At 39.9% G+C, this 16,204-nt stretch overlaps 1 protein-coding gene across 2 annotated transcripts in view; it reads right to left on the bottom strand.

The window, feature by feature from the left end:
- The window catches only part of EFHC2 (EF-hand domain containing 2), a 373,002-nt gene that overhangs the window by 103,926 nt on the left and 252,872 nt on the right, over nt 1-16,204 (bottom strand). For both annotated transcript variants that reach the window (XM_019649716.1, XM_019649708.1), the window contains exons 8-9: nt 12,009-12,177; nt 2,753-2,895 (exon numbers count right to left, since the gene is read on the bottom strand). In XM_019649716.1, the coding sequence (XP_019505261.1) occupies nt 2,753-2,895; nt 12,009-12,177 (312 nt within the window). The remainder of the gene's footprint in view (nt 1-2,752; nt 2,896-12,008; nt 12,178-16,204) is intronic.

Raw genomic sequence — 16,204 nt, 5'->3', positions numbered from 1 at the left:
CCACCAGCATTCCCTATAGAAAAAGAAAAAAGTTAATGAGTAGCCTGTATTCTTAAAAGAACCATATAACTTGCCTTTAGAGTTACTTCTTTGTCAAAAACAGACCATACAATTTAGCCATGAACTCATATTGCCTATTATTCTCAGACTAAAGGGAAGAATGAGACAATGGGTGAAGAAATGAGACTTCCTAGGTGAGTGTGCAAAGAAAAAAGTGGTATGGCATTCCAGCTTTTTCTTTCCTCTCACTACTCCCTTTCCCAATCCAAACACTTGAATAAACATTTAGCAAGTACCTGCTATATGTCCAGCAGCATACTGGGAACTGGGACATCAGGAAAATACTCATCTTTAGAGCATGTTTGAACAGTACCAGGTAGAAAATTCCTCACTTGAGTTTATTTCCACGCATGCGTGCCAGATGATGTCTTACACTTATTCTGGCATGCAGATTAAGTGTAAGATGCCCCACTTCTGGAAAGGAGCTTACTTAATTGTTGGAGGCTAACAATGGGAATCCCCTTAATTCTTTTTTTCTATAGGTAAAATATCTTTGCTTCTTTTAGCAATGCCTCATATTTCTTGCTTTCCAGAATTCTCACCATTTCATCTGCTCTCTTCTGGGCATTATTTGGTTTTTGACGTCTTGGGAAGCAGTGAGCAGAGTTGAACATGTGGACTCCAGTATCTTCTGATAGTGAACCGAAATCTTCAGACCTATGACTACAACCTGAGACCAGATGAGCTTGTAGGGTCAGCTTCATCACACTCTTCCTACCATATTCAGAAACCACAAGTATTGGAAAGACTAGGCTTTGGAGCCAAATAGAGCTGGAGTCCATCCTGCCTGTGTCACTTGCTCGGTGATCTTTAGGAGTTATTTAATCTCTGTACCTCTCTGAATTCTCATTCGTAAAATGAGAATAAAATTTGTGGGGGCTATGAAAATGTACCTCTCAGATCACCTACTGTGGGGAACACAGGTGATGTAAGGCCCCAGCTGCTATATTCTGAAATCTATCCCCAAGTTTCTGCCAAGGTCATGCATCCCACAGGCTACTGCCAACAAATGACTAAGCAAGGCAGGGATACCAAGGCAGGTCCATTTTTGCAGTATGGGAGCTCCTCCAACTACTGACTTTGGCTCTAGGATTCCAGGCCAGCCTTGCTGAAACTTTCTTAGAATTTCCCTGCAGTCTAAGACCTCTCCCTTTCTGTCTTCCCTCCATCCTTTGCAAGAGTCAGGCATACACTGCAGTCTGACAGCTCTCCTGGCATCTTCCGGCTCCTTCCACATTTTCCCTCACAAGCATTTCCCCTAATAAATCTCTTGCACATTTAAGCCCATCCTGGGGTTTGCTTCTTAGAGGACCTGGACTAACAACAGCTTAACCTCATAAAGTTCATGTAAGGATAACAGTAGGTATTCAATCATGGCTGCTATTATTACTAGTAGGCACGTAGTTAACTACCAGTGCTCTTTCTGTTTTACACATGCTGCAACTGGATTGGTTATAGCTTCCCAATTCTAGATGTATAGAGTTGATTTTTTGACCTTTAAGGGCATGACTTGATATTCATCCCTATTTGTTTCATATTTTAAGATTTGATCCATTATTCAAATCACTGTGGAGCCTGATTTAATTACACAAATTATTCATTATTCATTAGCTGAGTGACTCATACCAGCTCATAAGGGCTGACTGTTCAATTTTCAGGGATTTTGCAAGCCAGTGGTTAAACTGTTGGTTGCTTGAAATTGAAATTGGCATGGCTGGGGTATTTACACCACAGAAATTGGCAAATGGTACAAATTAGGGCCTTTAAATTTTTTTCAGAGAGCCAGTTAACCAGCAACCAGCACACCACTGATTATTCTTCCCAAACATGTGTCTTCAGCACAAACAAAAGTTTTAAACATGTTGGGACAAAGAACACAGCCCTGCAGTTCCATAATTTGGTAAGTCAAAATCAATGGCTCTCCTCAGCAAGGGCCATGGTATCAGCACACTGTAGAGGGCACTCCATGGGCCTGGGTGCTGGAAACTTGGCAACAGCCTCAACAGACAAAAGAGTCAAAGGAAGATGGACTCTGAAGATTAAATTTGTTAATCTGGGGTTCTTGTCATTTAGTTAAGAAAAAATTTTGTAAGCAATACTATCAAGAACACAGATTCCCTCTTGTCTTGTTGGCTGTAAGTGCAATTGATGGTAGCCAGCCCATGATTTTGAAGCCCTTGGATTCCATAGAGGTGCCTGAGGCCACAGAAGGATGGATAATGTCCAAAAGGAGGTGTCCCAAGTCTCCCAGACCTGAGCCAACCAAAACTGTTCCACTTTTTTCATTTTATGTCTGGGTCCCCATTTAGACATCTTTGTAAAATAAACTTTAGTGGTTAAAAAAGTGAAAGCGACTATCTTAGGTCATCTAGGCCAGGGGTCGGCAAACTTTTCAGATGAAAGAGCCAATCCCGTCCCTCAAAGTTTTGGGAGACCTATAAAACTAAATGAAGTCACCATTATGTGAATAATATCCTTTAAAATTTTTATAAATGAAACTATAACTTCCATTTTCATTTTCAATTTTACTTCAGAGTCACAGGTACGTACCCAAAGAGCCACATGTGGCTTGCGAGCCACTGCTTGCCGACCCCTGATCTAGGCTATAAAATCAGATCATACTCCCTAATTTTCAAAATGAAGAGACAGTTAATTGTTCTGAGGAAATTGCTATGAGAGGTATGTCTCTTACCTGAATTCTTATCTGTGGGCTCAAACACCGAAATCGTGTCATCACTGAGAAAATATGAAATAATAAACAGCCTGTCCAAGCTGGCATATTGGCTTGTGATTAGTTTTGCTAAGAACCGGAGTATATTGCTTTCGTCGCCATAGCTAAACGGAGAAGAAATGAGGGTTACAGCATTATACAAGCAATCTTCTACACATTATGTATGTAAAATAAAATCTGCAAAAGGTGTGCTATGGATTTTTTTAAATTTAGGTATAATTGACATATAATGTTATATTAGTTTTAGATGTACAAGATAATGATTCAATATTTGCATATGCATATATTGCACAATTATCACTACAATAAGTCTAGTTAACACCTGTCACCACAGTTAACAAAACTGTTTTCCTGTGATGAAAACTTTTAAGATCTACTCTTAGCAACTTTCAAAAAATCAATACAGTATTGTTACCCATAGTCACCATGCCGTACATTACATCCTTCAGACTTACTTATAACTGGAAGTTTGTACCTTTTGACCCCCTCCTTCACCCATTTCACCCATCTCCCCATCCCCCAGGTGTGCTATGGTTTTAAGATAGTAGGATAAACTCTCTGAAGTTGAAAAAGTTCAACTATCTTCTTACTAAGGCTTTAAAATCTATATGCAGATGAATTTTATTGATGTATTAAAATATCACTTATTCTTTAGATGTCCAGGGTAACACATTGGGAAAATGTACCCAAAATAAATGTCATAAACACACTACTCAAACCAGCTGCATTAAACGGTTGTTCCTTACTCCCGAAGCTAATCAACAATCACAACAATCATGTCAGCAAAAAGAACAGCACCTAGCCCTCAGTGCCCGAGCATGAGCATGCCAGCAGGTGTGCTCCACGGGTACATGGAGCCACCTCCCATTTTCTCATGCCCATTTCTTTTCTTCTAGCCCCACATCCTCTCCTTCCTGAGTCATTCCCCCAGCTCTCCAGTGTTCCCCAACTCCCGTCAAGGAAATAATCAGCTTTCCCCTTTCAAATGCTATATTAAATATTATTTCACTAATCATCCATATTGTAAGCAGCCATTATAAGTCTGTTTTCTGAGGGCTAGGACTGGATCTCACTAACCGTTGTCTAATATAACACTTTTTACATTTTAAGTACTCAGTAAAAGTTTGTAGAAAGTTGTTATAAGATCCATATAGATTGAAATTTGCATTTAGAATTCTATGCATGAATAGAATAATCTAGTAGACTGAAGATGGGATCAAAGTCTAGAATCAAAAGTTCCAAAGCTGATTGCCTTGTCATTGAAGAAATTAATTTATGGTCTGTCAGCAGAAGCATGTCTGTGGATATCAGCTGGTGAAATGTGAACTATGTAACAAATCCTAAACCTTTGCAGAGGCCTTTGATAATCAAAATCAGTACCCCAAGGAGGCATAGAGTAAAATAAACCATGTACTTCGTCACTTCCTTGTCACAACTCTAAGAAGTGAGGTCCTTGCTTTCAAATTCTCCTATGCTAAAATTCATTCTTTCCTTGTGGTCACAGTGATTTAAAACAAAAACAGAAAAGCAAAAACAAAGAACATTTCCAATTTGCAGAGGCAGAAAGTGTTTTTCTCTGCCCCTTTCTCAGATTGTCCAAGGGAGCAGGACTGAAAAAGCATGGCGCCAAGATTCCCAGTTTGAGGCCTCATGTGAGATGAAAAGTAGCAATTTAGAAGGCTAGCCCCAGGGCAGTCTGGGCAAAACAGCCAGATCTCCATAGCTCTGTTTTCTTAGTTCCTGTTTTCCCAGGCTTTAGACAGACCTCATACAGTGCAGGGTGCAGCTATACCTTGTCAACCATCTTCTCTGGTACATAATTGCATTTACAAGTAACGAAAAGATTTGGTAACCTTCTCTCATGACAGATCCATAACTTTTACAGATGCCTGAATTATCACTGAAACAACTGAATGAGGTCAAATGTCAGGACAAATGAATGCTCCTGTAAACTAAACTTACATAAATTTATAAGTGTATATGTTAAGTGTGGATTTCTCATGTTTAATATGCCATTTTTTCACCTAATTCTAGTGTTCTGGAGAGCTCATCAATCAGGAGCATAATCTGCTCAAACAAAATATTCAGACCAGCAGTTCATAAACTTTGTCATGTATAAAAGTCACCTGGGGAGCTTGTTAAATATATAGAACACAGAGTCCCACCCCCAGAGATATGGATTCACTAGTTAGCTTATATCTCCAGAAACCTGCACTTTTAAAAAGCTCCCCCAAGAGATTCTGATGAAGTGGTCCTTAGTGCACACTTCGAAAAACATTGCAAGTATCTGCAGATATTTCCTTGACTATTAAGCTAATTTATCAAACTTCTCTAAATATTCTTTATCACAATACTCCTAGTACTCTAAAAACTTTGGCATTTTCCCTGCTTCCTATTATGCCATTTATTCTGTTCAATCTGGCTTTCTAGGCCACTGAGAGTCAAGGTTCAAACACACACACATTTGTCATGACTACCTATAACTTACTCTTCTACTCAAGTCACAGAAGCCACTTCATTGACCGTTCCATTCTGTGCTCATTTCTGCTTCTAGACCTTTCACTTGGTGTCATCCCCTCCCCCAGGGCACACCCTCATCCTTTCTTGTGCTACCCAGGGTCCTGTCCACCCATTTGGGCCCAATCAGTAGAGCTCTCCTTGACCATGGCTGCCCTTCCAGCTGACCACCTACTCACACCTCCTGCACAGACTATAAGCTGTGGCGCCCAATTTAGCATTGTATAGACTTGTATTCTTGGCTGTTTTTTTGGTGTGTTTATTCCCAGTGTCTGAAAACAAGTGATAAATTCCTAGGTCCAGCAGCTATGTCTTAACTTTTTCCACACACAGCCTGGAGTTATCCATAATCACTGTCTTGAATTCTTCTCACATTCTCTTTTAAATCCAGTTCCATCAGGTTTGCACTACCTAAACTGCTCTTGTCAAGGTCCACAATGATCTCCACAGCGCCAATGCCAGTGGTTCATTTTTGTGTCTAACTTGACCAAGCAGCAAATGATCATTCCTTCTTCTGTGACACTCTTGCTTCACTTGGATTCCAGGATCCTGCATTCTCTTGGTTTTGCTCCTACCTCCTTGTTTGCTGCTTTTCAGTTTCCTTTGCTGGTTCCTCCTCTTTTCCTCAACCTCTTTATTTGGGGTGTCCCAGGGATAACAAGGAATAACTTGGTTATCCACTTCTCTGTGTTTATTCACTCCCTTGGCAATCTCTCCTAGTCTCAAGGCTTTAAATACCATCTACATGTTGATGACTTCCAAATTTCTACCTGTAGTGTAGACCTCTCCCAAACCCCAAAGTCATATTTCCAACTGACGAACTCAGTATCTCCACTTGTTATCTAATAGACATCACAAACTTAATTTGTTCCAAAACTGAACTGCTCTTGCCCCAAACCTACTCTACCTACAGTCTTTCCCATCTCAGTAGATGGCAACTCCATCTTTCTAGTTGCCCAGGCCAAAACTTGGAGATTCATCCTTTACTCCTCTATTCTTTTGCAATTCATACCCAATCTGTCAGGAAATCCTATTGGTTCGACCTTCAAAAATATTTCCAGAATCCACTATTTCTCATCACTTCCATGGCACACACCCAGATCCAAGCCATCATAATGTTTCTCTTGGACTATTGTAGTAGCCTCTTACCTCGGCTTTACTTCCACCATTGCCCTCGTACAGTCTACTCAGAACAAGACATCTGGAGTGATTCTTTTAATATGTAAATCAGATCAAGTCACTCCTCTGTTCAGGTCTCCCATTGGCTCCCCTTATCATTCAAAGTCAAAAGAATCCTTACAGTGGTCTACAAGGCCCTGTGTTATCTGATCCCCCATTACCTCTCTTAATCTCTCTACTCTGCCCTTTACTCATCTATTCCATCGGTGTCAGCCTCCTGGCTGTTCCTTGCACATCCCAAACCTGCTCCTTGCTCCAGGCCCTTTACACCAAGTGTCCTTCTGCCAAAACATGTTCCCTCTCCTCAGTAAGGTCCATCCAGACCACACCATTAAAAAATGAAATGGCGGTTCCTCTCAATCCCACACTCCCAGTTCCTCTTTATTCTTTTCATAGCAACTTACTATCTTCTTTATTTTTTCCATGGTACTTAATACCTTCCATATACTACAGAATGTACCTATGTATTATCTTTACTATTTATTTTCTGCCTCCCCCAACTAGAATGTAAGTTCTACGAAGGTAGGGCTTTGTGTCTGTTTTGTTCACTGATGTGTCTCAAGCTCTTAGATCCATGCTTGGCACATAGTGGTACTCAGTAAATGTCTGTTGACTAAGAAAATGAATGGCTCGCCCAGGGCTACATACCTACCAAAAATCTCAAAAACAGCTAAAGCTATAGTCTTGTGGTTGGGGGAGATTTGAAGGCTTATTTTTATTGCGGGGAAAATTGTTTAAAGAGCAAAAAATGATTGACGGTGCCAGCACATAGACTATCTGAAACAAGTCAGAGGTTAAGGTTAAACCATGAATTTTGGATGCTATATGGTTATGAATAGCACAAGTCTGGGATAATAGCCTTCCTGGTAGGCTATTCTCTTCTATCCTATCTCTTCTATCCATCATTAAGAACTAGAAGGGTGAATATTGATTCTATTTACTCACTTATTCATGCATTCCTTCTCTTATTGGACAAATATTTATGGAGCCCCAAGTATGTAGCAAGCACTATTCTAACTCTGATGGAAGCAATGAAGTTAGTCCCTACCCTCAAGGAGGGAGAGCACAATTACATACACAGGTAATTGCCATACACTGTGATAAGTACAGGTTCTGTGGCAAGAAAAGTGAACTCCAGAAGTCAGACTTCTGTAGATTCAAATTCTAGTTCAACTAAATACCAGCTACGTGAGCTTGGGTAAATTGTATAGTCTCTCTGAGCTTCAGTTTCCTCATGGGAAGAATGGGTACAATAATATTATCTACTTTATGAAGTTGCTTTGAGAATTAATTGAGATTAAGTACTGTAAAGTAGTTATCACATCATAACCACAAATTGCTTTTTATTAGTAGTAATACTGTTATTATTAGAGGTGTGATCAGCAAAGCATGTGGGCACACAGAGAACAAAGGAACTAATTCAGCCTGATGCAGCAAGAAAGACATTATTCTGATTCTCCCAAGTCAGACTAGACAATCTGCCCAGCAGGCCACCACAGTGAATTTTTACCCAGACAATAAAGGTCTTCATTCCCTCAAAAACCTCATATGTTTTAATTTGAAACTATTTTCTCCAACTACTCATAGTAGATCACCATTAACCTCATACAACAATTAGCATCCAGTAAATTTTTTATAGCAATACATTTAACCAATATATGTCATGTACAAGTGCACATATCAAGTCACAGTTTCTTTATTTGCATTAAGAAACTGTTCTGTGTATGCTTTGTGAGATCATCTTCCTTAGGTTCTCACAGTTAAATCCTTGGGTTATTCAAAGTCATGTATAAGTCTCCAGCTGAACGTACTGGTTACTATGGAAACAAGGTCACTGTGTGGAAGGAGCTTGAGGGAAGTGTATTCCTGACACAGAACGAGGAGTGGACAGAAAGAAACGAAATTAAAGACATCTGTGCCTGTACCACCATCCTCTAGTCACGACAGCATGACAAGAACGTGGAATGCTGTCTCCAGTCAGTGCTCTGTGGGCAAGTTGATGTGGTATAGACAGAAGGGCAGACTAAGGTAACTACCCACAAGGAACTGCTTTCCCCCAGGTTCTAGAAGCAACACCCTAGATCATGTTTCATTTTGTTTACTTATAAGAAAAATTCCCTCTCCTTTTACAATAGGAACATTCTTTCTGCCCGCCTCCTTCGGGTTCCTGCCCTGAAAAACAGCAGTTAGTAAAAAGTATCTATCAAAAATTCTGCCCTGGAACCTCACTGTAAACACTGCTATCCATAAGAGAGGATGATGGAGTGTGAGTTGGTGTCCCTCTTATGTGATTCAAATTAGTGGTTCTCAAACCCAGGGTGCACATCAGAAACCCTGGAGGTCTAATTAAACAAAGTACCAGCCCCCACCCCCAGGGTTTCTGTCTCAGTAGGTCTGGGGTGTGGCACAAGAATTAGCATTTCTAACAAATGTGGGTGTCACGTTTTTCAGTAGCATTGATGTTAAAACTGAAAATCTAAAACTCTAAAAAGTCCTTAAAAATACAAAATTATTTCTTGAAAGACAAATGACATCATGTCATGGCAAAGGCAGCCTTTTAGACATTCTATACAACCTGTATATTTTTACCATTTTTACAGTTATAGCAAAGCTGTGGTTCTACTTCAAAATGTTCTATAACAGCATTTCACCCCATTAAATGTTATCAAATTCAAAATGCTTTCTTCTTCTCCTTCTCCTGGTCTGACTACATGTTCCCTTTATCACTTTTCTCCATGGGTTCTCCTGACCCTTTATTTCCCTCACACAGGACTTCAATGGTTTAGCATGCATGCTATTTAAGCATCTGTAACATTTTTCCACCACTTACCGCTGCCACCCCCCATCCCCACAATCCCCTGACTTCTTTCCCCAGGGCCTACTCGCCTTGAAAAAGCAAAAAGTAGCCATGGGCAGTGACCACATTCTATACATGACTCAGTGGCAGATTTTTCCTCATATATAGAGGGTGCTGTACATTTTTTTTGGCACCTCCGGTATATTAGGAATACTTTTGAAAGTCCATCTTTTGAAATTATATTCAGCCATGTTAGCAATCTATGGTTACTGAACTCAACTAAACTTCTCAAATTAAAGCCACATTAATTGCAACAGAAACACTCATAGATACAGAGAACCTTTTGATGGTCGCCAGCTGGGAGGGGGGTTGGCGGGATGGGTGAAAAAAGAAAAGGGATTAAGAAGTACAAATTGTCAGTTATAAAAATAGTCATGGGGATGTAAAGTACAGCATAGGGAATATAGTCAATAGTATTGTAATAACTGTGTATGGTATCAGATAGATCACTTTGTAAGTTGTATAAATGTCTAATCACTATGTTGTACACCTGAAACTAATATAATATTGTATATCAACGGTAATTGAAAAAAAACAACAGGGACTGGATGAGTGGCTCAGTTGGTTAAGAGCACGAGCTCTGAGCAACAGGGTCGCCAGTTCAATTCCCACATGGGCCAGTGAGCTTTGCCTGAGCTGAGCTGCCACTGAGCTGGTGAGAGCACATGCTCTTAGCAGCAAGGTTGCCAGTTCGACACCCGTGTGGGATGGTGGGCTGCGCCTCCCCACAACTAAGAATGAACATGGCACCTTGAGCTGAGCAGTGGCAAGCTGCCAATGGGCAGTTGGATGGCTCAGTGTGCAACAAGGTTGCCGGTTCGACTCTCGTATGGGATGGTGGGCTGCGCCCCCCCCCCGCCCCCACAACTATTGGGTTGTCGGAAAAGTCATGACGCATTTTTGCAATGAAAAACATAGAAAAAATACATCATGACTTTTCTGACAACCCAATAGATTGAAAGCGGCGACTGGACTTGGATCTGAGCTTGCACCCTCCACAACTAAGATTGAAGGACAACTTGGCTGTTCCCCTTCCCCAATTCTCCAACACTGTGCCCCTCCCCAATTCCCCAATAAAATCTTTAAAAACAAACAAACAAATAAACAAACAAACCACATTAAGGGCCAAATAATATTCTGAAAAACACTTATAAAGCACTGAAGCCTCTAATACCAGGAGTAGGCAAACTACAGCCTATGGGCCAAATACAGCAGGCCACCTATTTTTGTATGGCCTGTGAGCTAAGAATGGCTTTTCCATTTTTAAATCATTGAAAAAATATCAGAAGAATATTTTGTGATAATAAAAATTATATGAAATTCAAATGTCAGTGTCCATAAACAAAGTTTATTGGAACACAGTCACACATTTGTTTATGGACGATCTGTGGCTACTTTCACACTACAACAACAGAGTTGAGCAGTTGTTACACAGGCCATATGGCTTGCAAAGCCAAAAATATTTACTATCTGATCCTTTAAGAGAAAGTTTGCTGACCCTTACTCTACACCATTTCCCAGGGACCATCTTGAGGATATATGTATGTATGTACGTATGTGTGTGTGTGTGTGTGTATATATATGGACATCTTGGCAATCCCACTAACTATATGACTTTAGGTGCTTCCATATGACACTTATTATTAAAATAACCATTCAATGGCAGAGATGTGGAGTAAAGGGCATCCCTGTGCACTGCTGGGAATGTAAATTGGTGCAAGCACTATGGAAAACAATATGGAGGTTCCTATAAAAAACAGAACTAACTTATGATCCAGCAATCGCATTTCTGGGTATACATTTGAAGGAAATGAAATCATTGTCACAAAGAGATACCTGCACCCCCATGTTCATAGCAGCATTATTTGCAATAGCCAAGACATGGAAACAACCTAAGTATCCACTGACAGATGAATGGATAAAGAGAATGTGGTGAATATATACACAACGGAATGTTATGCAGCCATAAAAAAAGAAAGAAATCCTTACATTTGTGACAACATGGATGAAACTTAAGGGCATTATGCTAAATGAGTATGTCAGACAGAGAAACTAATATTGTATGATCTCACTTGTATATGGAATCTAAAAAAACCAAACTTATAAAAATAGACATCAGATTGGTGGTCGCCAGAGGCAGGGAGTGGGAGTTGGAAGAATTAGGTGAAGGTAATCAAAAGGCACAAACTTCCAGGTATAAGATAAATAAATTCAAGGATGTTATGTACAACATGATGGTATAGTCAACAATACGTGTCATATATTTAAAAATTGCAAAGCGAGTAAATCTTAAAAGTTTTCATCACAAGGAAAAAAACTGTAACTATGTGAGGTGATGGATGTTAATTAATCTTATTGTGGTGATCATTTTTCAATATGTACATATGTCAAATCATTATATTGTACACCTTAAACTTATGCAATGTTATATAAGTCAATTATATCTCAGTAAAACTGGGAAAAATAAACTAAATAAAATAACCACTCAAGTAAAAACCTGTTAATACTTGCATGCTAAACAACTTCATTTAAAAGCTGTAACAACATGTCCCTGGACTTGAAATTAGATGAGCTGAGTGTCATCTATTTTGTCTGGAGGACTATAGTATAAATCTCGAACACATCTGGGAAAGATTAGATCAAAATCATGGTTCCCTCAAGCACCTGTCTTTTTCCAAGAATTTCCTGATGTTATTCTGACGAGGACATTTGGGCAGGAGGCTTATACAAGAGCAGAGAGAATCCTCTTCAGAACCAAAGCCGGTGTAAGGTGGAAATTTCCTTTCTATTTTTGGAGGAGGTGGAGCCTTGCATGAAATCGAGGTAAAGTTCTCTAGAACAAAACAAAGGCAAATGAAACATCAATATTTTTTTGTCCTGATTATGGCTGTTTTGAAAAGTTTGTTATGTTTTCAAGATGAACATGGAGATCTTTGTAGACTATTTTAAACTCTTTCAAACAAAACACAGCAAAATCCTGTGAGAGTAGGTTTCAATCATGTTTACAAAAACCACAGAACTCACTCAATAACCATCATTGGTTCAAAAAAAAGAACAAAAAAGAAACTATGTCGAATAGGTAAACATTTATCTTTTGTCATCACATCCCATTTCTGGGTATTTTTTGTTTGTCTCTGATTTTTCCAATGATATGAAAATTCAAACTTAGAACTTTATGACACCCATTCCATATTTTAACCTGTAATTTAGCCCTTTCCTATCTTCAGTCAACACTCACTAATCAAATTCCTGACTCCTGACTCTTTTGCCTTTATCATCCCTATCCACTGTCCTCTCCTCCAGTGGCCATGTTTTAAGCCCCCTCCCTTTCCTCCAGCTCAACTCGAGGCCATGGCACTTCACTATCTAGTTAAAAAACAAAAACAAAACTTTTTGTCACCAATCACTGCTCCAGATTGCTCTGCCCAAGAAGAGGCTGCAATTGTACTAAAATGTGATGAAGCAAAAAAATGAAAATAAAACCAAAACCAAACAAACAAATGCAACTTTTTAAATAGCCATAGCCTACTCTCTCAAAAGGAGTGTTAAGTGGTGAATACTGTTGGTTTTCTTTATTTACTTATCAACTGTGAGGAAGGAGAGATGGAGAGAGAGCTGGGGACACACTTGTAACAGCCTATGGGCTTTTAGGTACTCATCTATGAGGCTGTACAATCTCTGAGAAGCAAGTGTGCTCTCCACAGCAAATAACACACTGACCCGATAGATTCAAATCACTTGTGTTTGTCCCACAAAAAATGGCAAAGCAGACACCAGAATCTTTCCCAAGACAAAACAAAACAAAGCAACAAAACAATACAACCCATGGAATTTAATTTCAACTTCTTCCCCAAGTCTGAGTATCCATACATATTGCTATTTGTGACTGAAAGGAATTCCAGAGGAGCAAAGATTTCCTTTTCCATTGTCAAAGTTCTAATAGATAGAAGAATACAGATTTAGTGCACACCTCTATAATTGAAAATGTGCATCAATTTGTCATCCAAGGCAACCTAACTTTTAAAATTGAGGGACTATTTTTTTACTGATTGTTCAAAAGGTTAAGAGTTTGAGGCTATTTCTAACTCTAATTTGAAAACATTTTTAACTTTCATATTTCCTTAGACTTCCTAACATCCTGTGTGTGAAACCCCCTCAAGCATAATCCCCTAAAGAGTACTGTTCCATCCTAACAGAAACTGCTCACAGAAGACATATTGGCAAAGAGAATGCCATCAAATATTTCTCACTGGCTCAGTGAAAGGGGGCAGCCAGACAGCTGAAAGGGAAGTGTCTCACGATCCTCTCCTATTGCTATCTTTGTGGCAATTAAAAGGCAGCTTTGGTAATAAAGAGGAAAGTTCCAATCTTGGATGTAGGCAGAATCGCAGTAGACCCTATCACTGCTAACTGTTACATGAAACATACCACTGATTGGTACCTTCATTTCAGGGAAAGAACTATAGGAATGGTAGGGAGAACTCTGCGATTATTAGAAAATTGGGGCATGATCAGTTTCTTCTAAAAGGGGAGTCTATATATATACATGTCTGAGCAGTCTAACCAAATGAGGACACATGTTGAATCTCAAAGTAATTAAGAATGCATTCTATAGTTCCCCACAAAATTATACATTTCATAACACAGTGTTGTTTTCTCAACTACATAATTTTTGCAACAGATTTAAGTAACAAAAGAACCAATTTAGAGTGTTCCTCTGCACCCACAGTGCCATCTAGTGTATAAAAGCTGAGAAGTGTTCCATTCCATCATGCCTATTGTAATACCACATACATCTTTGTGGATACTCTAACTCAAGGTATTTCTCTGGGTAACTGCTTACATTCACAAAGCTTTGGACTTGCACCTGAATAAGTTTCCTGACTTTAGTTTTCCATCATCCCAGCACCCTGCAAGTTTCAAGTGTTAAAAAATATTTGGTGAATAAGTGAAAGTATACATTTTTGTACAAGGCATCTACCCAAATATCTTCTTACACTGACACTGCTGAATTCTGAGATACATGTCTTTCAAATAGTCTGATTCCTCTAATTCCAAGTGACTTGTGAAAACATATATTGAATGTCTATCTACAATTAACTAGATTCCAACAAATTTATGGAGAGGTGATATATTTTTAAAAGGAGTCTTAATGCTCTTCATAGTGATTTGCTATTCACCAACTCAACTGGAAAGAATGCTTGGAAAAGCCTTCAAATTACCTCAAAGTTTGTCTTGTATATTCTAGTAACCCAGATATGGACCCAGGTTTTGGGAGGCCTCAGGCTTATATAATTTGGGAGAAGCTCTTCGAGACAAAAATGCCAAATTATTGAGACAAAACTAGGTCCAGGGCTTTGGACTGGGGCCCCTGCAAAATAATAACCCTAAAGATTAATCTTCATTAACTTTATTAACTTCAAGGTAAGTCTACCTCTGCTTGTACCCAATACCCAAGTTGAATGATTTTGGTGGGATGCTTGATTCTGGGTCAAATAATTAGCGAATCACATAATTTTCTAGCTCTAGCTAGAAAAACCCTTAGAAGTCATCTAATCCTCAACACTCTTCACACTTCACAGGGGAGGAAAAAGAGGTAAATTTGTTAGGTCCATCAAGGCCATGTGGTGAGACTGGAAGGCAATTCAACCTCGTCGTTGCACCTTGGGATGGCTAATTTACTCAAGTGATTATTAAACTTTCATCTTGGGGGCCGGCCGAGTGGCGCGATGGTTAAGAACTCGTTTGGGACACCAGAGAGCCCCGGTTCGGATCCCACATATGAGGGCCAGTGACACTGCCCTCCACAGCTAAGATGCTGAACAACAGCTCAACCTAGAGCTGGGCTGCCGTGAGTCGCCGGTGATGGCATGGGCTGCAGCCCCTGCTGCACTGGGCTGCCATGGGCTACCGTGTGTAGCCAGCAGCCAGCGTGAGCGGCCAGCAGCCACAGTGAGCAGCTGTCCAGAAGCCGGCAACTGATCTGCCTCACCTGGGAAGAGTGCAACGATGGTGCCAACTTGGGCCAGTGAAGCAACGTCCTCCACAACTAGACTGAAGAACAAAAACGCAACAACCTTGTCTGTTCCCCTTCCCCCAATTCCCCAGCACTGTTCCCATCCCCCCAATTCCCCAATAAAAAATCTTTAAAAAACAAAACAAAACAAAAAAAACTTTCATCTTGGATGTCCTGCTGCTTCCTGCACCAAGAGTTCAGAGATGGTGAGAAATGACTCCACAAAACTAAAGGCGCTTTAAGTATTTTGCTCATCCTTAATATCAATACAGCCTAATAAGTAAGTGTTCAAGGGCAATGGGAATGAATGGTGTTATTGCTGGTTTGGTTGTCCTAGCCACTAAAATTCAATAATAAGAAAGTCCACTTATAGACAAAGAAATAATAACCCAAGACAGGAATTCTAGGTACAAACAGTTTACATTCAAATCTCTTCAGGGAAAGAAACACCTGCTGCTGGAGCCCCTGGAGCCTTTTCCAACCTTCGTGCTGTAAGAAAGTCCAACAGGCCTCCATCTGCCAGTCTTTCATCTACATGAAACAATGAGGAAGTGACATGCTATACAGCCTGGCAGGCAAGCCTGGGCCAGTGGGACGGCCAAGCTGCCTAGGGGGGAATCACACTGGACTGTTCTGTGGAAGAATTCTATGGAATCCTCTTCTTAGAACTTGAAATGCATGAAAGAATCTCATCTTTTTAGGAGTCAGATTGGTTTTAAAGGGGGGTACAGATATTTCTTGGAATTCTATCAAGCCCTGTGCTTCTATATAAATAGAAAGCTTACTCATATCTGCCATTTTTCTCCCCCAAAATATGTTGGGGAACCATTAGTTAAGAGAAGGT

This window comes from Hipposideros armiger, unplaced genomic scaffold (assembly GCF_001890085.2).
Source record: "Hipposideros armiger isolate ML-2016 unplaced genomic scaffold, ASM189008v1 scaffold_7, whole genome shotgun sequence".
NCBI lineage: Eukaryota > Metazoa > Chordata > Mammalia > Chiroptera > Hipposideridae > Hipposideros > Hipposideros armiger.
Note: the sequence above shows the minus strand (reverse complement) of the source record. Positions and strands in the feature narration are given on the sequence as shown.